This window comes from Camelus ferus, chromosome 17 (assembly GCF_009834535.1).
Source record: "Camelus ferus isolate YT-003-E chromosome 17, BCGSAC_Cfer_1.0, whole genome shotgun sequence".
NCBI classification, from domain to species: domain Eukaryota; kingdom Metazoa; phylum Chordata; class Mammalia; order Artiodactyla; family Camelidae; genus Camelus; species Camelus ferus.
In genome coordinates this window covers 29,778,211-29,805,345 of record NC_045712.1, presented here as the reverse complement: position 1 = coordinate 29,805,345, position 27,135 = coordinate 29,778,211, and the positions used below count along the sequence as shown (strand labels likewise).

General features: G+C 54.0%; 2 protein-coding genes across 4 annotated transcripts in view; both read right to left on the bottom strand.

Moving 5' to 3' along the window:
* Window positions 1–6,255, bottom strand: part of ACAD9 (acyl-CoA dehydrogenase family member 9) — a 29,714-nt gene extending 23,459 nt beyond the window's left edge. The window contains exons 1-2 of one of the 3 annotated variants that reach the window (XM_032458759.1): window positions 6,233–6,255; window positions 1,591–1,684 (exon numbers count right to left, since the gene is read on the bottom strand). Coding sequence is in view for 2 of the 3 variants with exons in the window: in XM_032458758.1 (XP_032314649.1) it covers window positions 1,591–1,684; window positions 5,702–5,854 (247 nt within the window). In the remaining variant the exon portion in view is untranslated. Of the gene's footprint in view, window positions 1–1,590; window positions 1,685–5,701; window positions 5,935–6,232 lie in introns of those variants that run through there. The other 2 variants (XM_032458758.1, XM_032458757.1) reach the window with 2 other exon arrangements.
* Window positions 6,256–20,868: 14,613 nt separating this feature from the next.
* IQSEC1 (IQ motif and Sec7 domain ArfGEF 1) overlaps window positions 20,869–27,135 on the bottom strand; it is a 281,388-nt gene continuing 275,121 nt past the window's right edge. The window contains 3 exon segments of the mRNA XM_032458746.1: window positions 20,869–21,262; window positions 21,264–21,569; window positions 22,796–22,845. Of these exon segments, the coding sequence (XP_032314637.1) occupies window positions 21,011–21,262; window positions 21,264–21,569; window positions 22,796–22,845 (608 nt within the window). The 3' untranslated portion in view covers window positions 20,869–21,010.

Here is a 27,135-nt window from a genome sequence, read left to right as displayed (position 1 = left end):
ATCTCGCCGTGGTTTTGATTTGTATCTTCCCGGTGATTAGTGATGCTGAGCGTTTTTTCACAGGCCTGCTGGACATCTGCATGTCTTCTCGGGAAAGAATTCTGTTTAGTCCCTCTGCCCATTTTTAGGTTTTTTTTTTTTGTATTGAGTTGCACGAGTTCTTTATATACCTTGGATATTAGTCCCTTATCCAATATATGGTTTGCAGATCTTTTCTCCCATTCCTTAGACTGCCTTTTCATTTCACTGGCTCTGTCCTTTGCTGCGCAGAAGCTTTTAAGTTTGATGTCCCACAAGTTGATTTTTGCTTTTGTTTGTGCTTTGAGACACCGTTATGAGGCGCAAAGGGTATGTTTATTACCTTAATTGTGTGGATGGTTCTGTGGGGGTAAACATATGCCAAAACTATCAAACTATACACTTTAAATATATGCAATTTATGGTAAATCAATTATATTTCAATAAAAATTAGAAAGGAAAAAAAGTCTGAAAAACCAGATAGTAAAAGTTTAAACAGAAGAACAAGGAACTAAAAATAGATACAAGGAATAAGATAATCTCCAGAATTAAAAATAGAATTATTTCTAAATAACAAAACATATTTATACACAACTAAGCAAATTTTAAAACTAGCAACGTAGCAGTTAACTATGTACATCAGCAGTTCTCAAAGGGTGCCCGGGGGACCTGAGACACTTCCAAGGAGTCCACAGGGTTAAAACTATTTTAGTAACAGAAAGACATTCTCTGACTTTTTAATTCTAACTCTGTCATGAGTGTACAGTGGAACTTTCCAGGGGCTACACGACTTACAGCACAGATTCACTGTAGAAATAGGTATGCGAATCCAGTTGCCTCCAGCTGCCAGAAAAATCTGCAAAACTGTAAATCAGTGCCACTCCTCATTAAAAATTTTGTTTATGGTAACATGTAATGGGTTTACCATTCTTTTTAAATGAAGTAGTAAGTGAATGCAGCATCTTTAAAACTCAGTTTTCATGTCTGAAAGGACACATGTTGATAGATAAAACCAACAGAAACAGTAGCTCCTTGGGGTCCTGGGTGCTGGTGAAGCATCGGGGTCAATCTTTCACTGCTCAGCCCCCAGGGAGCCCCCTCGGAAAGGACTGTGACCCCGAGGGACCTGCAGTCCACACTGATGCCCTCAACCCATGGTCTGCAGGTGGCTGCTGGCCCACAGACCACCTCTGGTTCCCAAGAACTGAAGTACAGAGACAGAGAGGAAACCTTCAAACACATTCACAGCACCCGACACACGATCAGTGGCTTCTATTTTACATGATCTGGGTTTTTTTCAACTTCATTTTTTGAATTGCTCATTTTTACTGTATTTTACAAAAGTGTCAGCCTGCAACAGTTCAGAGGTGTTTGAAGTGGTCCTTTACCACAGACACATTAAGAAGCACTGAACTAGACGTCTTACAATTAGATAGCAATTGGAATGACCCTCAAAGCAAAATGAGCCAACAGGGCTATTTCTCCACGATTAATGTAGACGGCTTCAAACACAAACATCAAAGCAGCACCCTTTAAACGGAAATCGGCCAAGAAAAAGAAAATCATACACACCCTCTTCAGTGAAGAATTTCTCTACAGGTCCCAGTAACTGATTGATTTCATCAAGCTCATCCTGGCTTACTTCTGGAAACGGGAAAACTTCTTTCTAAAAAAAAGAACATTTAATAAAAATTTAAATACTATCAGTCAAAAGGGAAGGAAAAAGATTTGCTAGTCCCTACAGCCGCTGGCAGGATGCTGCTCGCTGAAGGAACTGGAAAGGAAACTTCAGACGGTGCTCGGGACACAGGAATTGTGTTCGACGGCACCACCGAGGCTCCTCCTCCTCCCTGACTCATGCAGGTTTACTCCTGATTTTGATCAGCTCTCCTGATCAACAGCAAGTTCTGACAATTATTCCATGAAACAAAGGGCCTGGACTAACATGTCCAAGCCCAGTCTGGGCCCTGACTTGCAGCTCACTAACTGTGCAGCCTGAGCCACCGCCCTTCGCCCCGCACCCTGCACCTTGATTTTCTCACTCATGCACTCATTCGCGGGTAACATTTACTCCAGGTTGTTGTGAGGAAGACAATGGATGTGAAAGCTCTTTACCAAAACATGTAAACATTTACACTGGTCACTTCATGAGTGCCAAGATGCTGCCGCTGACAAGAACGTAGGGAGGTCACAAGGTCTGCCATCTCCCCGGTGTCCCACCCGGCTACATCCACGCTCCCACACCTGTTCCCCTGCTGGCAGACTGAGCATGCAGGCCAGGACCGCCAGAGGAGGCCCAGATCAACCTGCACGTGGCCCGGCTCGGCCCGTTCTCACATGTGTGGTGGGCAAGTCCCAACCCCTCCTCAGAGCCAGCCTCTCCCGTGACATGTGATACCTCAGACGGCAGCTGCGAGGCTCAACAGAGAGCGTGTGTTCTGAACATGAAGTGACTGCAGTTACTCACATGGAACACGGCTCCACCCGTCACCACCCACACCTGGGAAACACGGAGCCTCACGTCCACCTCAAACCAAAGGCTGATGTTTCCAGCTGACCCTGGATTCCCTGCTGGGCCACCACAATCCGCTGCCCAAAATCATCCCGCTGTGTCCTCAGCCCCTGTGCCTTTTGGACTCTCCTCTCCCCTTTAGCTGCCAGCACGACCTGAGTATTTGGGTTTGACCCCCACCTGCGGAGAAGGAACGTCCCAGACCCTGAGCCGCCCGCCCCCAGGGGCCCTGCCTCTCCTCAGGGCACCTGTCACCAAGTGTCTCAAGAAAAGCCTTCAAAGAAGAGGAGCCCACAGTCTCCCCTCCAGCCCTGGATCTGATCAGCTGCTGCAGGAACATGCCCCTCTCGGGGCCCTGTACAGGCTGATGGGTGGGTCCCCTTCCAAAAGCGACAGTTGCCTTAAAGGAATTCCTGCCTCCCTGCCCCTAAGGTGGTCTAGAAGGAAGTTACTGGGAGTCTGTCGTCACTCTGCAGCCTCTCACAACAAAGCTGAAGGCAGAGGTTCAGCCCACTGCACTTCTCAGCCTCAAGCCCGCCTGGGCCTGGGGCGATGGCTGTGCTAGCAGAAGGTTATTCTGAAGAGCAGCCAGGTGAGAGAGAAGGCCAGCCTGAGAACCGGCTGGCCCTCAGCTACAACCACAGGATAACCACCACCACAAGAGGGACCCCGGGCCCACGAAGGTGAGCGTCTGAGACCCACGCTCAGGGTCTAAACCAGGTGCCTCGTGGGTGCTGTGTTCAATTTTATCAGCAGTTTTCAAATACCGGAAAGTAGTGGAACCGCTTTTCCAAATTAATCCTGCGCAGAAACCAGATACGTAACTCAGATGAAAGGCAAGCTGCTCTGGTCAAGGCTGCAGGCGGGGAAGCCCCCCGCCCCCAGCCTCCCGCAGGGCCCTGCGGCAGCCCCGGAGGCGCGCTCTCAGAACGGTGAGGTACCAGCTGAGGGCAGGGGGACAGCTGTCAGCCGGTGCGTTCGTGATGGTCTTTTTCTTTTCTGAGATTCTCAGCATTTCAGACGCCACTTCGCTGTTCAACACCCAACAATGCTGAGAGCCGACAGCGGCCTGGACCAGGACAGTGTCAGTGCAAGTGCTTAAAAGCCGTCAGATCCTAAATATAACCTGGAGGTAGAGAAAACAGGACGAGCTGCCGGATTAGGTGTGGATTATAAGATTAAGAGGCATCAAAGGTGACTCTGGGTGTTTGGTCTGAGCAAGTGGACAACAGAGTCACCACCATCTCCGATATGAAGGCGGGGAGGGGGCAGGACTGGGCGGAGAGACCAGGCACTCGGTCCTGGATACGCTAGACTGGACTTGCCTTTTAACATCCATGTGCAGCTTCTGAGCAGAAAGGTAGATAGAAAGAGTCTGAGCTGGGGAAATACACATGCAACTTTAGGACACTGATGCTATGATACTAAATTAGGTCACTGGAGGAAAGGTTACAGATGAAAAGTGAGGTCCACAGACTGAGCCTTAGAAAACTCCAACCTCCAACAGGGCTGGGTGGAAATGCTGGCCGATGTTTAGACATCCAGGAGCCAAGAAGGAACCAGCAGAGGAGACTGGGAAGGATCAGCCAGTTAAGTAGAAAGAAACACCAGAGGGAACGGTTGTTCAGAAGCCAGGAGTGATGAACTGGGTCAAATGCAGTGATGGGCCAAGTAAGAGGAGGCCTGAGAACGAACCACTGGACGTGACAACAGGGAGGTCACCACCAACTTTCATGAGAGCAGGATCAGCAGACTGTTAAGGCAAAAGCCTGAACTGTATGGGTTCAAGATGCAGTCAAGAATGAACAACTGATGATGAGGAAAAAGAGAGAACTCCTGGATCCATGCTGCTGAGGAGCTGAGAAGGCATGGGGTCGAGTTGGCCTTTTTAGGAGTAGATGGTTCACCCACAGGGACAGAGAGAACGTGGACCACATGGGCACACACGTGGGAGGAGATGGTGAGTGTGGTAGTGGAATTCTTGTCTGTATTTTCTCAGCGAAACAGAAAGCAAAGCTGACAGGTGAGAGTGAGGATGGGGGAGGTGGTGTCAGAGGTTTGGAGAAAGAGAAAAGATTTGCGTTCTTCCTTCACCGTGCTGCTGGGAAACACAATGTCTCCCAGAACAGAGCACCACACAGCCTTGGGTTCTGGGGAAGACAGTTTCCCTACCTCTGAAGACCTAGCCCTGCACTTCCTCGCAGGGCAAACCTCGCCTGTCTGAGCATCTGTAATGAGTGACAATTTTACACAAGTTGGATCCAAGACCTTTCACAATGTTAAGATCGGCTTGTTTCTTATACAAAAAATGAAAGTGTTCCGAACACTGTAGATGAAAGAAGTTTTATACGCACACTTCTCTCCAAGTGTGCAACATGTTACCAAGATTTCCAAAAGCTAGTGGTAAGAATGTTCTAGAGAAACCAAGGAATAAATCCTTAAGTAAAACAGAATCAGCTGACACTCCAGCCAAAGCAGTTTGCCTAATTCTTTGGTTGCTTGCGGCACCTGTCGGAGGAGGTATTTTGACTATGGGCGCACTGCCGCTCTTCCCAGGGGGCTCGCAGGTGCTGACGCTGGCGTGAACTACTCATCCCGCTGCCTCTGGCACCTGAAGAGCGTCTTACAGTTCGAAAGGCATCCCCACGCATGCAATCTCACTGGGGCTGTACAACACGTCTCTGAGGCAGAACAACACATCGCTAGCTCCATCTGAGGCTGCAAGAATTGCGGCGCAAAGTCACAGTCACGGTCAAACCCGTGTCTTCGGCTGGAAGAGGACAGTGAGAGCTCAGTGACCGAGCGGCTACCCCTGGGTCGGGAGACGCGTGGAAGGGACCGGTGGGAGGAAGCCGGTTGGCGCGGTGAGGCGCTGAGACTGGGCTGTGGAAGCCGACCGGGGAGCCGCACGGTCGGGGCTGTGCTTCGGACTCAGAGAGGAAGCCCCCCATTTGGTGACCCCGTCGCCCGGGGTCTCCCACAGTGACCTGACCGGCGTTAGCGGGCACGCAGCCAAAACCGCAGCTGCCCAGGGCGCCGCCTGCAGCGGGGCCGGCGGGCGAGCGCGCCACCCCCTCCCCCGGTGTGCGGGGTCTGACAAGGCTCGAGCCGGGCCTCCCCGCGAAGCGCAGGAAGCGGAGGCCCGCGGGGGCGGCCGGGGCGCGGCCTCACCTTCTCGATTTTGCCCAGGAAGAGCTCCTTGGCGAAAGCCCGGCTCGGCGGACCGGTGCGCAGCGGGCGCCGGCTGGCTGCGAAGGCCACCAGGGCGCGGCAGGAGCGCGCCGCCGCCGCCGCAGAGCGCAGGAGGAGCCCGAGGCCGCTCATGCCGTCCCGCGCCGATCTCGCCGCCGCCGCAGCCTGCCCAGCGTCTCGGCCAAGAGCGCCGGACTCGCGCCGCCCGATGACGCCACCGGCCTGCGCCGCCCCGCCCGCCTCTGCGCCTGCGCGGCCTCGGGCCCGGCCAGGGGGCGGGGCCGCCGGCGTCCCGGGGGCTGCGCGCCTCGGCAGGTGGTGGCGGCGGCGGCCGCAGGCTTCACTGCAGACCCCCGCGGGGGCCGGCCGAGCGCCGGCGACTTCCGGCCGGGAAGCGTCCCGGGGCGCGGGAACCTCGCGGCGGCCCCGCCGCCTCCACCTGCCTCTCTCGCACGAGGACGCTGTAGGGCTGGAGAGCAGCGCAGTGGGGGAGCTGACGGCCTGGGTTACCTGCGGAGGGAGCGCCCCGTGCGGTGGCGCGCCTCCTCCCAGTGGGCCGCCCACTCCCGAGGCCTCGTCCGCCTGCTGCGCAGCTGGCACGTGCGTCGCGTCCCTTGTCCTGGAGGAGGGTGTTCTGCCAGAGAGGTCGGATGAAACCCTGTGTCACTGCGGCCCCTGAAGGGCCTGGAGGGGCAGAAGTGGGGGCGGGGGTGGACGCGGCGTCGCTTCCGCGCTCTTGGAAACGCTTCCTGCGCCACCTCGTGAACTCCTGGGGAACGCCCTGAGCTCTCAGCGCGGTGCCTGGCCCTATAAATGGGGCACTTGCCTGGGCGAAGACCTGAGGACACAGCCCCAGGGAAAAGCGCTCGTAACTTTCTTGGTTGCAAAATACCTGTCCTTGGCGTCTTCTGCAACTGCCTTTATCTGTTTTGTCTTAAGGCGTCACCTAGTTTCTTCACCAGTGCTGTTTGCTGATTTAAGCATCCAGCTTCAGGCGTAGGCGTTTGTGAAATGAGACAGAAAGGGGGCAGGGCACAGCCACTCAAGGAATGCCACAGCAGTTAACGTCAAAATGGTGAAAGATTCAACCCCCAGGAGGCCTGTGAGGCTCAGGATGATGAGAGATTTAATTTCCAGCAGATTTTGGGCTTCATTATACGCCCATTGTAATATATTAACACGCCCACAGGCACCATGGCCGTCCCAAGGCTAGCCACAAAAGGTCAAAGGGTGGCAAATGGCTAACTTCCTGGGAATCCCAGCCCCTTCCCCTTAGATTGGTCCTTCCGCTTGTTAGCATATGAAGCCACCAAGCCCAAAAAACCCAGCAATACGGCGCCTCGCGGCCACCCCCACCCCCTCTTTGGAGAGGGCCTGCATTCTACGGAATGTGTACCTACTTTTAATCTGAGCACCAAAGCCCCACACCTCGTGGCCTTTCTCTTGCCTTTCAGTGTATCTCTCTGAATAAATCTACCTTCACTCAACTGTGGCTCACTCTTGAATTCCTTCCTGTGGGAAGCCAAGGACCCACACTTGGCAGGACACGTCCCAGGGGCTCAGCCGAAGCCTGGGACACAGCCCTCCTCACGCCCCACATCTGTTTTCCTGCGTCATAACCACTAGGGCCAAAGAAAAAGTGGTTATGTTTGAGCTGGTATACGTTTTGGCCAAAACAAATGTAGTCAAATCAATCAAGTAATCTGATAGTGTGTCAGAACGTGTTTGGCTACAGAGGTCTCCCTGAATCAACGAAATGAGAAATTCAGTGCCACACAATTTCCAAAACAAAAATTAGACAAAACTTGAGGCATAATTTCTGAGTACTCTGGTAGCATGTGCAGTGGGGAAGTTTGGGAGTTCTGCTTGGCCAGTTTCTAAGTTCAGTTTCCTCATCTGTAAAAAACTAGTATAATCTTGCTAATCTCACAGGACTTTTTAAAGAGTCAGTAAAATAATACATTTGAAAGCATCTATCACAATAAATGATCAATGTTTTTCGCGTAAGACTATAGAAGTGAAAAGTGGTTACACACTGAGATTTCTGTCTTACACTTGAGTATTAGCCTCTGGGAAATAGGTTGTCATTTTTAAACAAATTGCTTTAGGACAGAATTTCCACATTTAGTGTTTAAAACACTCACCAAGTACCTCTGAATGTCCTTCCTGTACAACCATGTCAATACCACTGATTCCCATCCACGACTTACCAGACAGTAATCCGACACTCTTGCGTGGCCATCGTGTTGGTGGTGGCATGCCACAGTCTGAGAGGGAACCTATGCCTGGGTCCCTTGGCGTGAAAGCCACACAGTGGGAAGGTAATGGAGAAATTTACTCACACAGAATTGGAGAGAAGAAAGGGGTGGTGCTGTCTCCTGTCCCACGGCTACAAGGTCCATAGCTGGTCATGAGATAGCGAGTCAAGGTTCCTGCCTTGCAGCCACCAGCGTCCTCACTGAAGGGCTCACAAGTCAGTTGTGCAGTTACCCCAGGGCAATTCCTGCTCAGAGAGAAGTTGGCTGACACCTTACTGTCCAGAGACCGAACATGCATGTAGAGAGGTGTCCCTCAAAGGGCAATTTTGTCTCATTCACTAAATTCTGTTGTCCACTATTCCTTCCTTCCCTTGTGATGTATATTTGTTCCCTTTTGGGCACATTGCTTATGGAAACACGGAAGTCATGGGCTGGTTGAAAGCCACACAGATAACAAGGCATCAGGGGTTGAACTGTGCTCCCCTCCAAGTTCATTTGCTTAAGTCCTCACCCCCAGTACCTCAGAACGTGACCTTATTAGGAAAGAGTATGACCTACTGGATTCTGTTGCAGATGTAATGAGCTAAGTTAGGATGAGGTCACACTGGGGTGGTGTGGATCCTAATCCAATGTGAGTGGTGCCCGTAGGAGAAAAGTGGGCATAGCTATGCACGCAGGGAGACGCCGTGTGAGGATGGAGATCCATATACTGCTTCTGCAAGCCAAGGGAAGCCAAAGATGGCCAGCAGACCACAGAAGCCAGGGCAAAGGGCTGAAACAGATTCCCAGCCCCCAGAAGGAACCACCCTGCCAACGCCTTGATCTTGGACTTCTAGCCCCCAGAACTGTGAGACAGTGAATTTTTCCTTGTTAGGGGAGCTGTGAGAAGAGAGATCTCGTTTCAGTTCTGCCACTTGCCAGCTGTGTGATTGTGGGCAAGTGTCCTCACCTCCAAGTTGTCTGTGACTTGAAAGCAGTGTCGGAGCAGAGACAACGAGGAACCACAGAAGTGAGCCCCTTCCTCAGTGTGTGGTTGTCACCGCAAGGCAGCTGCCAGCGGGGGATTCCGTTTCCCAGCCTGCTGATGTCCGGAGCGACATCCTCACCAACACAATGTGAATGGAAGTGATTGTGACTTCCTTCCAATTTTTAAGAAATAAGTGTTATATACAATAACCAAACCAAGACAGAGAAACAACCTAAATGTCTATTGACAGATGACTGGATAAAGAAGTTGTGGTCTATTTACACAATGGAATACTACTCAGCCATAAAAAAAAATAATGCCATTTGCGGCAACATGGATGAGATTATCATTAAGTGAAGTAAATCAGACAGACAAAGACATATCATTTTTATGTGGAATCTAAAAAAAGATACAGATGAACTTATTTACAGAACAGAAGCAGACTCAGACATAGAAAACAAAGCTTTGGTTACTAGGGGGGTAAGGGGGTGGAGAGAGAGAAATTAGGAGTCTGACATTGGCAGATACACACTACTATATGTAAAATAGATAAAACAACGAAGTCCTACTGTAGAGCACAGGGAACTATATTCACCACCTGTAATGACCTATAATGGAAAAGAGTATGAAAAGGAACTTATATACATAATATATATGAATTACTATGCTGTACACCCGAAATTAACACATTGTAAATCAACTATACTTCAATTAGAAAAAATAAAAATAGAGCAGAAATACCCTTGCTGCCCGGCAACTGTACTTCAATTAATTAATTAAAGAGAGGAAAAAACCCTCGGACTGAAAAAGACAAACGGGGTAGGGGTGCCTGTGCGTCCTTCCCGAGACCCGGGCACTCCCGGGGGAAGGTCTGGCTGCAGCCCCGCGGGCCTGCCGTGGCCCAGTCGAAGCCGGTAGGCGGGGGCCACGGGTGGCGGCGACCAGCGGGCACCTCCCCCGCGTGCGGAGTCTGCGGTTTGTGGGGGGTGGGGGTGGGGGGCCTGCGCCTGGGACGGGGGTCGGGAAGGCCGGCCAGGCTCACGCCACGCAGACGAGACCGCAGCCCCCTCGGCCGCGGCGCGCGGCGCCCTCTACCGACAGCGCGGAGCATCGCACCGGGCGGCCGGCCAGCGGACCCCGCCCGGCAGGACGGCGCCGGCCGGCGGGGCAGGGGCGCAGCCCGCGGCTGGGGGCCGTGGGGCGACCGCAGGTGCGACAGCGGCTGCGGGGGCGCGCGCGCAGTGTGCCGTCCTTGTGGCGCGTGCTGCAGCGTGTCCTCGCTTAGCTGTGTGGACACGCGAAGCATAAACCTGGACACGGGCACGTGCTTCCCGGGGCCGCCAGCAGCGAGGGGAGGACGCAGAGTGGCAGTGGAACTGACATCTTCTGAAAGCAGCTTTCCGTGCGGTTTTGACGTTTGAGCCGTGTATTTCACATGTCCACAGACAGAATGAAACTGAAAGCGGAAACAGCAAAGCCTAGCTGGTCTCACCGTGTATCCAACCAACCCAGAGCCAAAGGGTAAACATGAAATGTATTTGTTCAACTCCAGTTTTTTGCTTTCTGGTGTTTGAATCATTCCCTCACATATATTTTGATTATTTTTAAAGTTACTCCCAGATATTTTTATTACAAGTGTGCCCTTTTCTCCCACTTTTGGGGGCTCTAATTTCAAATATATATATGCCTATATATATATATATATATATATATATATATATACACACACACACACCTAAATATATATATATATATATATATATGTGCCTATTGATCCTATATATTAATTTTATATCCAATCATCTTGCTAAATTTCCTGATAGTTTATCATTTCTCATGGATTCCTTTGGATTTTCCAGATATGCCATTATCTCCATGTAGAAATAATTTACCTCTTCTTTTCCAATTTTTATGCCCCTAACTGTATCTGTGTTGGCAAAAACCTTCACTACAACATTAAACAAGTGAAAACAGTGGCCATCCACGTCTTTTTCCTGATTTTCATGGAATGATTCACTGTTTCTCCATTAAATAAAACACTGGCTTTTGGATGGAGGTACAAACACTCTATCATGCTCACAAAGTATCCATTCATTAAGTGCCTATGTATCAGGAATGGTCTGAATTTTGTTGAAGGCTTTTTGGCAACCATGGAGATGATCGTATGGTTTTTCTTCTCAACTCAATTAAAATGATGGATTATATTAATGGACTTCCGATTATCGAACCATTCTTGCGTTCCTGAAATAGGCCCGTAGTTGCTCACGAAGTAAAGTTGACCCTTTAACATCACGGGTTTGAGCTGCGAGGGTCCAGTTACACGCAGTTTTTCAGTAGTAAATACGACAGCGCAACACAGTCCAAGGCTGGTTGAATCCGCGGATGTGGAGGAACTGCAGGTACAGAGGACTGACTATAAATTACAGGTGGATTAACCTCCATGTTGTTTAACGGCTATTGTTTACATTAGTTGATATTTAATGTGTCACTAGATGTTTGCTATGATTTCATTCACAGTTTTGCTCTGGTGATCTGCAGCTCTGTATTTATGCAACCTTTATCAGATTTAGAAAACATTGCTACAGCCACTTCATAAAAAGACTGTGTAAGCTTTCCTTCCATCACTGTGATCTGAAACAGTTTAAGCGGCATTGAGATTCTTTCGAATTCTCTCGAATTCCTCTCTGAATGCACATGGGCCTGACAGATTGCTGACTTTTTCTATTTCTCTTAATGGAATTTGTCTGTTTAAAGTCTCTAACTCTTCCGGGGTCAATTTTGGCTACTTACCAATTTCATCTGGGTTTTTCAAATGTATTTGCATAAAGTTGCTCAAAGTTGCATTGCTTGAAAACCTTTCCTTCATGGCAAGAGTTCACGTCCCTCTCATCGTTTCCTACTTTCCGTGTTTGGGCTCTCTTTTTGTCTTGATTTGCTTAGCTATAGGTTTGTCAACTTTACTTTCAAAGAACCCGCTTTTTGATGTCTAAGTTTTACTATTTCTGTTTTCTAACCAGCTAATTTTTGGTTTTTATTATTTACTTGTTTCTGCTTTGTTTACTTTGTGGTTCTTTTCCTAATTTTGAATTTGATGTTCATTTCCATGTTCCCGTTTTTAGCAATGTCATTTTCTACTGCTTTAACTATAACACAGATTCTAATATAAGGTGTTATATTTAAAGAAATTTTACAAGTTTTTGTACTTGTGACCCAAGAGTAATTTAATAATTAATGACATTGCCAGTTGAAAGGGACTTCTTTATTTTATTAATTTCTAGCTTTATTTCACTATGATTACAGAATACATCTGTATCACTTCCACCTTAAGGAATTTATTGAAGTTTTCTTTGTGCCTTGATACATGGTCCGCTTTCATAAATGTTCCATGTGTGCTTGAAAAGAAGGTGTTTTCTCCAGTTACCAGGGTATGAAATTTGGTATCTGTAAGAAACTTGACATTTTTGCTCTCTTAGCCCGTTTTGGACTCGGAGTGCTGTGCTAGCATGTTCCTGTTTTTACTTCTTCTTGCACCTCCTGTAGTAGTTGCTTTCTGAAGAGGGCTGCTGTGTTATTTGATGCATAGATGGTCCATGTAACTGTTATGTCTGCATCGAGAACTGTAGCTTTTAGCATCAAATCACTTTATCTCATTTGTTGTTTTGAAGGCTGACTTCTACCTCGTCAGATATCAAGACTGTGACTTCTCCCCTCCCCCTTTCTGGGGTTTGCACTTGTCTGTCCACGTCTGCCCACCTCTCCCTGCTCAGCCTTTCAGAATTTTTGTGGAGGGTGTGCCTGGAGCCACCCTCTGCTGGGTCATAAGGTAAGTCTATTTTTACTATTTTGAGGAATCTCCATACTGTTTTCCACAGTGGCTGCACCAAACTGCATTCCCACCAACAGTGTAGGAGGGTTCCCTTTTCTCCACAGCCTCTCCAGCATTTGTCATTTGTAGACTTTTGAATGATGGCCATTCTGACTGATGTGAGGTGATACCTCATCGTGATTTTGATTTGCATTTGTCTAATAATTAGTGATACTGAGCATTTTTTCACGTGCCTGTTGGCCACTTGTATTTCTTCATTGGAGAATTGCTTGTTTAGGTCTTCTGCCCATTTTTGGGTTGGGTTGTTTGTTTCTTTATTATGAGCTGTTTATACATTTTGGAAATTAAGCCCCTGTCAGTCACATCATTTGCAGATATTTTCTCCCATTCTGTAGGTTGTCGTTTTGTTTTCCTTTGCTGTGTGTGTTTTTATCTGCTAAGAAGTTTTTCATTTTCCCCCTTAGAGCACTTTTTGTGTGAATGCGCTGCACGTTTCCTTGTGCTGGATTTTCCAGGACCAACAGTTGTGATGCTGCAGGAAAGGGCTGGGGCTTGGACGGTTCACTTGATTTTTCTAAGTCCAGGAACGCCCTCTTTTACAGCTACAGTGAATTGCAGTTTCTTTCATGAAAAACACAGGGTTTTCTTATTCTCAAGAGCAACTTGTTTGAACAGGGCCCTTATCTTAGCTGCTTTTTTGTTTCCCGTTTCCTCTAACCCGTGCAGCCCTCACTGGCCGCGTGTTCTGGTACAAGCTTCCACGTCAGCTCTGCTCGTCTAAGACGTTCATTTTCCCACTGGCCTTCCACTGACATTTGCGGCTTTCACTCTCTGCCAGTCACACTGCAGGTCTGGGCTCTCGGTGGTGTTACTTGTTCTTTTCCTGAACAGTCCTCGGGACACGGGAAGAGATTCCAATCCCAGTGGCCTCAGTTAACCCCCCACCGGCGTTTTCACCCTGGGGGCTTTCTTCCCTGTTAACCCCGTGCACGGTGACGCCTGGAGAGCTTTCCGTCTTCTCTTTAAATGGGACTTCTTCCATGTGGACACTGGTCAGGTGGTGGAGGTGTGGGTGGTGTGTGGTCAGGAATAACAGAACAGGAAGGAGACATCTCCCTAAAAGAGCCTTAAAAGTCACGAAGGGACACATTAGAAGTGGGGCTGAGTGGCCTTCCCAACATACCTGCCGTTCATCAGCCAGGACATCCATCTTCCGAGCCCACTCTGTGCTGGAAGGTGGATGGTTCCCATGGGACGCAAGCCCCGGACGGAGTACACTGAAGGAGGGGCATCTCAGTGCACGCATGGATACCCAAGGCCACCAAAATTGTGTCACCGTTCATCCCAGGAACTCAGCACTCAGGTCAGCTCAGTGGTACCCAAATTCTCCAGCCCCCCCTTACCAGACGCCCCAAATCTGCTCAGAAACACTATCATCTTTCCGTCTGTTTCTGAATCACCAAAATAACACTATCTGCGTGGTAAGCACATCACGGGTCACCCGTAATAGGGGCCAGCATGCAAACGCCGTCAATTGTTGAGTCTTTTATAACATCACATTATATTAAGGAAAAAAGGAACTAAAACCGATGCATGACAAAGTGTTACTGAACGCATGCTGCAGGATGCAGAGCGGGTGCACCGCTACGTGTGCCTGGGGGACAGGCCACAGGCTGCCTTTCAGGGAGTCACAACACAGTCATCTTTTTAAGAGGCTCTGATGACAGATGACCGGATAAAGAAGATGTGGTACATATATATATACACACAACAGATGTTACTCAGTCATTAAGAAAAAGAATGAAACAATGCCACCTGCAGCAGCGCAGGTGGACCCAGGGATGATCATATTCAGTAAAGTCAGTCAGACAAAGGCAAATGCCATACGGTATCACTTACACGTGGAATCTAAAAAAAATGATACAAAGGAACTTTTTACAAAACAGAAAGCAACTCAGACATAGAAAACAAACTTATGGTTACCAGGGGGGAAAGGGGGCGGGAAGGGATAAATTGGAAGTTTGAGATTTGCAGATATGAACTACTATGTAGAAAATAGATGAACAAGGTTTTCTGTATAGCACAGGGAACTATACTCAATATATTGCAGTAATGAAAAAGCTATGAAAATGAATATATGTATATGTGTGACTGAAACATTATGCTGCACACCAGAAACTGACACATTATAAACGGACTATACTTCAATTAAAATAAAAAAAGCCTCCAGCCACCACCCAGGTTACTCCTTGAACTACCAGGGAACCAGCCGGACCCAACCTCTCCCGGCCTCTGGCCCACGCCACTCGCCTAGGTCCCTGATCTCAGCGTGAGCCACCAAAGCGTGTAGTGCACTTCAGCACTAAGCTCCTTCTCCGAGCTGTGGTTCTCATCTCTTCATTCAACAAACACTTACGGAAGTCCTACTCTGTGCCACGTGTTGAGATCACGGGTCTGTGCAAGGACCGCCACTGCCCTGACCTTGTGACACAGATGGCCACGGAACGATGGCACCACGGTAACCACGCGGCCGTGTCTCAGAGGGGGAAGTGCGGGGGCTGACATGTGATGAAGGAAATGGAAGCTAAGTCAACAAAGGTGCAAAGGTGGGCATCCCCCGTGGGGGTGGGGGTCACACCCGCACAGGCCCCGGGGCAGGGGGAGCACGGCTTGTCCCAGCACCTGCAGGGCCAGTGCGGCTGGAATGAAAGGGGACAGTGGGGGTCAAGGAGGGGCCGGGGTCAGGCCACGCAGGCCTCCCGCAGGCCATGTCAGGGTTTTGTGTTATTTTATGTTTAATCACAAGGACAACAGGAAGCCATCAGCGTAGCAGGTAGCACCTTAAAAAGATTCCTCTGGGGCCAGTGGAGAATGCAGTTGAGGGACGCATCGCGGAGGCCAGGAGCCCATGTACTGAGCTCTAGTCCAGGGAGAGACAGATGACGGCCTGAAGGAGGGTGAGATGTGAAGGTAAATGGGCAGACTCAAGGTAAAAACCAAAAGAGCCTGGTGACAGAACAGGTTTGGAGACTTAGGGAGAGGACAGGTGTCCTGAACAACCAAGTTCTCACTCACACCCCTGGTGGGGATGCTGTTCACCAACCAGGGGGCACCGTGGGGACCCCAGGTCCACGTGTGATTAAGAATTTGGTCCTGGAGAGAGTTTGAGATGCTGCTGAAAAGTCCAAGGGATACGGGCGTTCGGGGCAAAGGTCTAGCTGGAGACTCACCTGTGGGGATTTGTACGGGAACGTGGAGAGGCGGCGGCGGCTGTGGCCTTGAGCGACGCTGCCCAGAAGCAGCAAGAAAGGGCTTTCTGCGGTCCCGAGGCCAGCACTTCACGGCTCCACCGGGAGACACGAGCCTGCAACGGAGACAGCGGAGGCTTCCCGGGAGAGGAAGGGGAGCTGCGATCCAAGGAGCCACAGGTGTCCGGAGGGGACGTGTGAGCAGTGCGGAGGCTGCTGAGTCACGTGGGAGGAGGGTGACCTGTGCCTGGAGGGCCAGGGAGCAGGACCGCTCCTGCAGAAGTCTCACTGGTCCCGTGGGTCCCCAGCTAGACTTCTCAGTGTCGGGAGTAGCAGAGGGCTCAGCAAACAGCTGTCCCTCAAGTCCTGATGCTGATGACGACTTACACACCCTGAGACCGGCCAGCGGTTCTGCCGTGACCCCCTCCCAGTTCCAACCACCAATTCATTTTCAGATGCGTTTTGACCAGACCAGCCCCGTGCCGGTCACTGGACACAGAGGAGGGGGTTGGATACGCCCTGTGCCCCCCAGGAGCTCGCAGTCTGGTTGGGGAGCCAAAGACAAAACCCAGAGAAGGGGGGCACTGAGGCGCTGGCTCAGCAGCCCAGCCACACGGAGCAGCAGGCGGGGGGCGGCCCTGTGCGTGGTGGCATCAGGGCAGAAGCGGACCTGAGTACTTTGGGGCATTCCAGCCACCGGCTCCGCCCTCCCAGAGGCCCTGATGGCTGCGGAGAGGGACGGCCACCCAGCTGCAGAAACCTGAGGGCATCTTCCAACTGGAATTCACTTCTCTACAAACGGTGGGCCACAGGGGACTTTTGCCACTGACATTAACCTTTTTTATTTCCTGCAAGTGAGACTTACTAGTTTTACTTCATTGTATGATTATGTACTGAAACTTTTAGGGGTGGTCTGTGCAACTTAATTTGATTTGACTCAAGGGCAGGAGAAAAGAGTGCTCTCACAGAACTCCCACCTCCGTGGAGTTCACCCTCCTGCTCACCTGACACATGGGAAAACGGGCAGCTCTGACCTCGTAAACCCATCTCCCTGCGAGCACCCGGGGACTCGGCCACCGGGTGTTTCTTGCCCTGTAAGTCAGTCCCATCCACCTCAGCCCTTCACAGGCTCCATCTCCTCTCCCTAAACTCAGTGGAAGCACAGGCAGTGTGCTTTTGTGCACATTGCACTGAGAGCTGCAAGAAACGATAAACACCCTTGACGTCGTCTGCCGGTGCCCGCGCCACGGGGTGTGCCTCTGCCGTAAGCCTTCCATCAGCACCCTCAAATTAACGTCCGTCCAGTGTCTTCCGGGAAGGCCGGAGCCCACAGCCGTCACGGTGAGGACCGGGCAAGCCTGTCATCTGTGTCTGAGCAGCAGGGAGACAGCTGGACCTCCCAGAAAAAGGAAGGACTCGAGAGTTTTAAAGGATTTATTTGATTTCTCCACATGATCACAGCTATGGTTTTACATCGATAGAGTCTGTTACTACCCACAAACAAAATGCATATTAAAAACAAAAGCACTCTTTTCCTGCGCGGGTGCCGGGCTTCCTGGGAGCGGCGTGCCCCTGGGAGCCCTTGAACAGCCTGCATTCGAGACCTGGTTCCAACCCTGTAAAGCGACTGGAAGGCGGAGGGCAGCGCCCTGCCCGGGAGGGGCCGGTCCTGCCCGGGACCCCAGCGTGACCATGACCGCAGGCAGGTCCCGCTCACGTGCGAGGGGCCCGAGTGACGCAGCCCCTCCCACGGCCCCCCGTTCCCCACCCCCACATCTCGCCGACTCCTGCAACCTGCTTCCTGGATTTGTGTTGTTGTGTTTAAAATACTTACAAAGTCACTCACATTTCAGGCAGGAAGGGTGATGGTATCTTACAAGGAACCGTGAGGTGCATGCTCCCCGGTACAGACAGCTTCGCACGGTGCCGAGTCAGCGCCGAGGGTCGTGTTGACGTGTCTGCTGTCTGTTCAGCTCAGCTTAAAGGAAACCGAGAGGCCTCCACGGCATGCAGTGCGAGGTGGGAAAGTCGCTCTACACTGGACAACTGAAGACATTTTTTAAGCAAGATGTACACATCATATTAGGATGAACTTTATTTTTACATTGTTGTACAATCCATTCGTAAACTTAAAAAAAATACAAAGACATGATTTAATTGTTGTTCCAGAAAAGATTTTTGTGATGCTACCGGCTGCTTCCTCTAAGGGTCTCCTGCTGAAATCGTCTGTGAGTGAGAAGAAAGCCCCAGGTGTGTCCTGCCAGTAAGAAAGGACGGCACACAGCCCGGGGGGGGGGGGGCTCAGCCTCCTCCTCCAACCCCGGGGGGCGAACCGCGGGAGGCCACAGTGGCGACCCTGGGACGGGCAAGGATCGAGGGAGAAGAACCCTGTGAAAGCTACACGGGGGCACCGGCTTCCCAGACAAGACTGGGGCAGCGTGGCCCCAGCCTCCTCGGCAGAATGGTGGGCCTTCTGGAAACACGTGTCCCACATTAAGTTTGTAAACAAAACAGGTAGAATGGTGACACCTCACTGACCTGAAGCCAACACAGTACTGAAGGTGGGAACACGGGGAGAAATACTCCGCTTCCCGGCCCTGTGGGCCTGGCTGAGCCCCGGGACATGCTGACGACAGTTCAGAGGGGGAGGCTCTGAATGGCCCACGGAGAGGGGGCACCCCTGCCCCCTGCCGGCTCTGTCCCCCCTGGGATGTGTTTCCGTCAATGACTGCCCTACGGAGAGAGCGACCCAGTGCCAAGCAGCCTGCATCTTTTCTGGAACAACGTAGGGTTTACAGTTAAAGCCTACGATTGGTACACAGGTGAAGAAAAGCCGACATATTTAATATGTTAGCACTTTACTTCAACTATTTGTCAACAGTAACACTGATATAGTTTGCAAACACACGACACAGAGAGCGTGGCCTCACGCACTGACGCCGGAGGACATGCAGTGCAATTCGCCTTTTCCTCGTTAGGGCAACACCCTTGAAACCGCAGGGCAGAGAACGCCTCGGGGAGCCGGACTCCAGAGGGACACCCTGGAGTCTAGGGGTCGGTGGAACGGGCGCGGCGGGGGGCGAATCAGACACGCCCACACCTGGCCTCCCTCCTGTCCCTGAGCAGATGCCCGGAGAGAAGCAGGGCCGGGCGGGAGAGACGGGCGGGCAGGCGAGAGTCACTCTTCTTGCAAGAGAACAACAGGAGAACAGGCTAAGCTCTGGCCCGCTGTGCTCACTGCGGAGGTTAACAAAGTGCTCGGTTTGCAGACTTGCTGGTACGGTGACCTCGATGATGCAGCAAAGGGGAGGGTGGGGGTGGGCAGAGCCCCGCCGCCAACAGGGTGGGCTCCCCGCAGTCGTCCCGCCGCCGTCCACGGGGCCCCGCGGGCGCTGCTCGGGTCCCATGGCTTAGGAGCACAGCACGGGCGGCTGCAGTGGCTCGAAAGGCTGAAACTACAAAGCACGGCCCTGGGTGACTCGGGCGCAGACCCGGGGGAGCTGAGGGCGTCACCACAACACGGAAGCGACAAGAGCACAGCTGAGTCACGTGATGCCCCGGCAGGGCCCGGACCGAGAGGGCGGGCGGCGGCGGGGCTGCGCCGGGCCGGGCCGGGCGCTCGGAGGCCGGGGTCGGAGGGGCGGCGGTGATGACACGGGGGTGTGCTAGCACATGGCCACATGGAGTCACGATGATCACGGCCACCACTCAGAAAACACAGCGGGAAACACACACACCGCCCTGGGTCGCTAAACGCTACATCGGCCTTCAGGTCCGGGAGCGGCTCCTGGCGGGGACACGGCCGGGCGTCTGCCCGGGAGGTTGGAAGGGGATGAGGAAGCTATGGCGCTGGGGAGACGAGGATGAGTTGGTCGTTGCCATGTTGGAGATGAACACTTCTGCCGTGTATGGGTGCCCCTCTCAGAGGCCTCTGAGTGAGTGTGCACTGACTCAAATGCATATAAAAGAAATATGGGTCATGGAAATTCACAGTTATTGCAGCCATTAAAGTGTCTAAGTCTGGGTAGCCAGCAGTCTGAGACAACCAGTCCTGAGCTAGCTGTCCCAAGTTGCTGCTGTAGAGTCTACTGCAGTTTGTCTATTTGCTTACCTGAAATAACAGAGCGGTTATAATACTGATTACTTGTGATAGTATTCTGTTAATAAAATAAGGATTTATACAAAGCAATATCGGACTTTTAAAACAGTTCGGTGCTATGTTACTTGGCACAGTTAGTAATGAGCGCATCAAGACCTCAGCCAGTCCTGGGGGACTTCTTTTTATGAAAATATGGAAGCATCTGAATCTGCCCTAGCGTTTAAGGTTTCGGTCTGCTCTCACACGCGTCTAAGGTGCCGCCTTCCTATCAGGTGAGTGGAGCTCCTCAGGAGTCTATATTGCTAATTCGTGGACTGAGACGCTTGCCTTTCACACACAAATGCTACCTATACAGTATATATATATATGTATATTTATATATTTATATATTTATATTATATAAAGTTTACTTACGGATTTTCATCAACCATATCAGGTCTACTTAACTTTTGCCCATTGTCAATAAAAGAGCAATAATGCAGCAAGTTTTGGGGGTTTTGTTTGGTTCTGTCTCTGGTTTTTTGTGTCTTGCTTCTTCTCTTCCTAGGCTGGGTTCTCATGTGCATGTACAGTGAGGAAGCAGACAGCTGTGGGCCTCGGGGGGGCGGGGGGGGAGCTCAACGTCTGCTTGGCCGACAGCACCGATTCAAGGCTGATGGTGGCCGAGGTCCCCCCGGGTCGAGGCGGAGGGAGCCCGGGGCGCCACCGCTCAGTCACACCAGGGGCTGTCCCTACAACAGCAGCCCCGGGCTCAGGGGCCTCCGTCCAGGCCGGGGAAGCAGAGGGGAGAGGTGGGAACAGAAAGTGCCCTGGGTCTGGTCTGGGGCGGCCGCCCTCGGGCGCGCCTCTGTGTGGTGTGCACAGGGGTCTGGGACCCCTGCCCGGGCTGTCTACACAATTGTGCTGATGCCACTGGGTTTGACCTTGCTGCTGGTGGGGGGCGGCGGGGCGGGGGGCTGCCCGTGGTGGTGTGCCACGTGGCCCACGTGGCCTGGGTGGCTGGCGTGGGCCGAGGGCAGCGGCGGGTGGACGTGTGCGTGGGCCCCGTAGGAGGGGTGCCCCCCGTGGGGGCCGTGGTGGTACTGGTGTGCGTGCTGAATGTGCTGGGGGGGGTGGTAGTGGTGGTGGTGGTGGTAGGGGGGGCGGGTTCTGCTGCAGGTAGCAGCACTGGCTGTGGTGCCCGTGCACCTGGGCCTGCAGAGGGCCCTCCGCGGGCCCCGGGGGGTGGCCGGCCGCGGGGTGCTGCGGGTGGGGAAGGCCCGGCGGGTGGGGGGGTGGCTGGGGAGGGGCCGAGGACAGGTGGGCCTGGGGAGGGGGCTTTCCTCTCTTACTCCCAAATAAGGAGCCCAGGAGGGAGGATGAGTTGGGCATGGTCTGCTGTGGGCGAGGTGGACACTCTCGGGTTGATGTGGCTCTCCGGCGCATGTGAGGACTGCTAATGATGGACCCCTAAAAAGGAAATTCATAGAAACCAAAATTAAAAGAGCTTAAAGCACTTACGTCAGAATGATTTTTTTTAAATGTAAAAAAAAAGTTCACCCACTGACTAAGCTTTAGTTCAACTTACTGGCCGCAGAGGCCGGGGCTGGGTGAGGCTGGACTCAGGTGCCACCTCCTCACGCTACCCTGCAGGTCAGCTGGGGGGGCCCTGAGGGGAACCTTTGGGGGGGAGCGGGGGGTACCCCCTTTGCAGTCGGCAGCAGCGGCAGTTCAAGGTCGACTCCTGCTCTCGGCCTGACAAGCACCCTGTGGTGGAAGGCAGCCTGAGCTTTCAGACCAGAACCGTCTGTTTGGGGGTGTCTGTGAGTGGCGGCGTGTGCTGAGTGGGGTGGAGTGGGCCATGTGCAGGGGAGGGAGCCTGTTCCTGCTGAAATTGTCCCTATGCTCTCCATGGTCCTCTCAGCGGGTCTGCAGGCGTGTGCTCTGCCTGTGCGGGTCCCGAGGTTTCTGGGGAGCAATGAGAGGGACAGGAGGGCCTGGGGAAGCCCTGTCCTGGGGCGGGGCGTGGGGTGGGGGCCTGCCTAGGCATTTCGCTGCAGCCACCTACTGCAGACCAAACACGGAGAAAGGAGGAAACAAAAAGACCTGCAAGCTGAGGTTAAGATGTGAACAGGAATAGAGAGATGGCGGGAGAATGAATGAAATCTCATGAAATCCACACTGAATGTCTCTTTCACGGCTCTCCTCCCCCAGCTAGCTGAGCAATTCCCTGGCGCCCTGGCTGCAGACACACAGCAATCGAAACTCCAGGAAGGAAGCGATGGGGATGGCGGAGCATGGAAGTCCAGAGATGGGCAGGACCCCGACAGCGAGGGTTGGGGTGGAGGGTGCCCAGCGGGCCGCCTCCTACCAGGAGCAGGGCCTCGGGCGGGGGGCGGGGAAAGTGCCGGGAAGCCGGGGAGGTTAACCATGCTCGGGACCACGGGGACGGGGTTAAGCGGAGACTAAAACACGACATCCAGAACCACCCCCGCCGTTCCAGCCCAGACAAGCGGTGAGGGGCGCGGGGCACTGCAGGCGGCTCTAGGCGGGCGGCATGCACGCGCGCGCGGACGAGGCGGGCGGGGGCGGGGCTGCGCCTCGGTGCGGGAGGGGGAGGGGGCAAAAAAGGACAACAGGGCTCAACCGAGGACGGGGAGGCACACGACAGCCGGCCGACGGGGCTTCCTACTTACTTCCACATTGCTCTCTAGCGATCCCGCACTGCTGCGACGCCCTCGCTTCCCTGCCCAGAACATGCAATACCAGAGGTTAGACGCGCCGCCTGCCTGCCCGGCCCCGCGTCGCCGCCGCCGCCGCCTGGCGCCCGGGAAGCCGGTGGCAGGGCAGTAACGATTAAAAAGACAACGGTGTTTATAAAGAACAAAAAAAAAGAAAATTAAAAAAAAAAGATCTTTTCTACCAGCCCGACTTTATACCCCTCTCCTGGACCCGGAGCCGGCGGGGAGGGGCCTCCGCGCGAGCGGCAGGGGCAGGCGCTGGAGGGCCGCCGGCCGACCGCGCGGAGGAGAGGGGCGGGGGCGGCTCCTCCAGCAGCTAAAACGTGCGGGCGCGGTCCTGCCCGGCCCTGACCTTCGGTGGATTTCACAGACGTATGCGTGAACATACGGGCGCGCACACACACACACCTGCCTCCTCCCTGCAGGTGGGACGGGCGGTTAGAAGACTAACCTCCGTGCCCTCCCACTCCTGGTGGAGCGGAGGTGCCGGCGCCTCTGGGCTGAGTGTCTGGTTTGTGCAGTGTCTGGCCAGGGGTGGGGGCTGCTGGGAGGACTTCCTCCCAGCCCAGGGCCTGGAGTCCTGCGTCCCCTCTGTGGGCACCACCCCCATCTGTGAACCCTCACTGCCAGTGCCTCTGTCCCAGCACCTGGCATGCAGCAGGCCCTTGGGACGTGATGGCTGAGTCTTCCTCTTGGTTCTGGATACCCAGGGTCTGCCCTGGCCTCCACAGCTGCTCCGGAAGACTCCTCCAAGGATTTCTGCAGGACACCGATGCCACTGGTAACAACAGTGCCCAGGCTTGGTGGTCTGGTCTCCAGCCAGGTCTCCAGGAACGCGGACAGGAGGAGGAGCAAAGGGGGGTCTCCAGGGTGTTATGCAGTGTGCAGCCCTGGCCAAGGCCCACTGCAACGCAGGACAGGAGTCCTCTGTCCATGCCTGGGAGGAGAGGGAGGCTCTGGCCGATGGATGGACTGGCTCAATTCCCACAGTGGGCAGGGTTCACAGTGGGTCTGCCCGTTCGCCTCTGCATCTGGAAATCTTGGCCACGCTGCCTTCTGAGCTGGACCCAGGCCAGGCCCAGGAGCCTGGAAGATGATAGGGCAGTCCTGGGCAGGCTGGTGGAGAGGGTGTGTCTATGGATCCTTCGGGCCTCACAGTGGCACCTGAGTGTGCCTGGGATGGGGCCTCGGGCCTGGGCACACACCAGCAGGCTCTGGGGAGGTCTGCTGCCTTTGCTTTGCCTGCTGACCCTGGACCTGAGTTTCTGCTGGGAGCCTGGGGTCCAGGGACGGCCATGCTGGACGCTGGCGTGTGGGGGGTGGCCTCAGGGCCCATTCAGGACGGGCCCATGCAGACAAGGCTGCTGAGGACCACAGAGTGTCGAGCAGGACCCAGCCCTCAGTCCCAGCTGAAGGTGACCTTTTCTTCCTGCCTCTGTCCCAAACACAGGCGCCCAGGGACGGGAGCGGGATTAGAGCCCCGCCTCTGCAGCCGGGGTCGACCCGGCCGGCACTCCGTTGACTACTTGCCTCAGTTTCCACACCGGTGAAACAGGCATACCCCCGACTCCCCTGGGGGCTGAGCTCAGAGCTCTGCTGTCCTTGGGGTTTCTAACTCAGCTCTCTGGCTCCTCTAAGGCTGGAGGGGCTCCTCTGACCGACTAAGGACCAGGGACGCAGGGAGACAGCCTGCCCCACTGGTGCCAGCAGCACCCTCCAGCCAGCCTGCTTCTTCCAACAGGACTGGGCCAGGCCTGGAGCAGGGTGTGGGGGCTTCATGCCTGTCGACCTGGAGGTGAATAGGCCCTCCTCCTCCCCTACGTGGGCCGAGGCTCAAGAGAACTTTAACTTAGATGCCCTTGAGTGAGGCTGAGTTTCTTAGAATTCATCTTTTCAACTTCTCAGGTCAGCAGGAGACATGGGGGGGGGGTCCCTGCAGGAGCCTCTGTACTCCACTCCCAGGCACATGTGCGGACCCCTGCCCAAGACAGACCCACAAGCAGGCATGTGCACACCATCTACCGATGGAGGCAGAGGCACTGGAGCAGTGGCTCACGCTCACGCACCAGCCCTCGTCTGCACTGTTTCCTGGTACCCCCCAACCTGGGTCCTGCACTAGCCTCGGGTGAGCCCTGCCCCGCCCCAGCCAGGAACTCCCCTGGAGCCACGGCTGGCACTTCCCCTAGCGTGTGTGGACACGGCTCCCAGCAGGGCTCTTCACAGCCCTCCTGGCTTCTCAGCATTGGGTCAGGACGCAGGCAGGGCTCTGCCCAGTGGTCACGCTCTGTGGCCCTCAGCGGTGCTCAGTGATGACAGCCACCCACACTGGGCCAGGCCGCGCTCCAAATGCTTCACGTGCATGGACCCTCACAGAGCTCCATGGAGGGAAGTGCTGGTTCCACCCGCACCTGGAGAACCCGAGGCCCAGGGGTGTAACCTGGCCAGGGCCCTGTCGCCACAGAACAGCAGGCAGAGGGAGTTCTCACTGTGTGACCCCAGAATTGGTGTCCTGCACGGCTCTCTGCTGGGCTCGGCTTGGGTGGTCGTCCCCCAGGAGAGGCAGCCCCTGGCCGTTACACGAGCAGAGTGCCAGTCCTGAGGCAGCAGGCGCAGCTTTGGAAACTGACTGCCAGGAGTCTCCAGGTTCCCCCCGACAGGCGCAGGACACGGCAGGTCTCCAGCCCTGCCCCGGGCAATGACGGTGTAGACACATCTTGCTGGCGTGGGGAGACAGGCCCTTTCCGTGGGGACTGGTGTTGAGCAGCTCGGCTGGGGAGGGCAGGGGGACTTCAGGGGCCCATGTGCAGCGTCCAGCACGACTTGCCCAATCTGGGGCAGGGGTTAAGGCCCAGCCACACCTGTGTCCACAGTCTCTGCAGGTCCTTGATCTCAAGCAGGAAGGGCTCTGGTGCCACTGGAACGAGCCAGGGCCCCAGCTGGAGGAAGACCACATGGAGAGACACCGGGCGAGGCCACGCAGCTCAGAGGGAGCTGCGGCTGGAGGCCAGGCCCCTCCCTCCACCTCTCGGAATGCCTGCTACCCGAGTCCTCCTGGCCATCAAGCCACGACTGCCTCCTGGGTCCCCGAGGTTCACATCCGGGCAGCTGCTCTGGGAGGCGCTGGGAGCCACTTCCCGAGGGGAGAGGCTGTCCCTGAGCCTTGTCTCTTCTCAGCAAGCTCATCCCAGCCAGGGCATGGTGGGCGCAGTGGTGGGGGTGACGCTACCTCCAGCGCACTTCGGCCTGACCTGGCCAGGGCACGCAGCACATGTCTCCGTCCGGCATCTCCCAGAAGGCAGCCGACGTTGGCCGGCCTTCCTCTGCAGATCACGGGGGCCTGTCCCAGGCTGGGGCCTTGGCGGTTGTGGGGACTCAGTCGCCCACCTCACCCCGCCTCCCACCTTCAGGTACGGGGGGCTGTCTCCTGGGGATTCTTCTCGCTGTGGCTCAGGACCGTGGGAAGACTCACTCTCGGTTCAGAATCCCGAAAGGAAAATGACAATTATGGCAATAGATGGAAATCAGCCTCACCTCAGAGCTGCACTCCTCCCATGGCCATGTACCTGGGCACACGGCTCTGTCTGGCCCCCAAACAGGGAGTGAACTGGTGAGGCCCTGACCAGCAGGAGCCAGAGTGGCCATGGCTGGCTACGCGACAGCCACCACCACCTGAGGGGGCTGGACAGAGCCAGAGGGGTCAGAGCCTGCCCACTGCACAAACCCTAACAAGGGCCCCAGGCCCCCAGCCTGCAGAGGCCCCGAGCAGTCCAGGTTCATTTAGCTGGGTTTAAGGAGGAACAGGAAAACCAGTCATTCTCAACCACGGGCAATTTGGCCAACCAGGGGTGGTTTTGCCCCCCTAGAGGGCACCCAAGAATTTGGGGGGGACATAAAAGATTGTCACGACCGGCGGGTGTTACTGGCATCCAGCGGGTAGAGACCAGGGCTGCTGCTAACCACCCCGCACCGGGCGGCCCCATAGCAAGGAGTCATCTGGCACAAAGTGCCATCGGTACCGGGGTTGAGAAGCCCTGGGTTAACTCTCATGCTGGCAATGGAATTCTGACTTTTACTATGGAAAAAAAAAATGACAAGGCAAAAACAGAAGAGAAAAATACAAATCAAAAAGAAAAAAACAAAAAACAAAAAAACAAAACACAAAGAAACAAATATCTGGGAAATGAATAAGCTGTAAGGGGGCAGAACTGCTGGGGCAGGGACGGGCCAGAGACACGAGCAGGCTCTCCGAGGGGCCCAGAGCTGGCCACACGCGATGCCTGAGGCAGGGTGGGGTG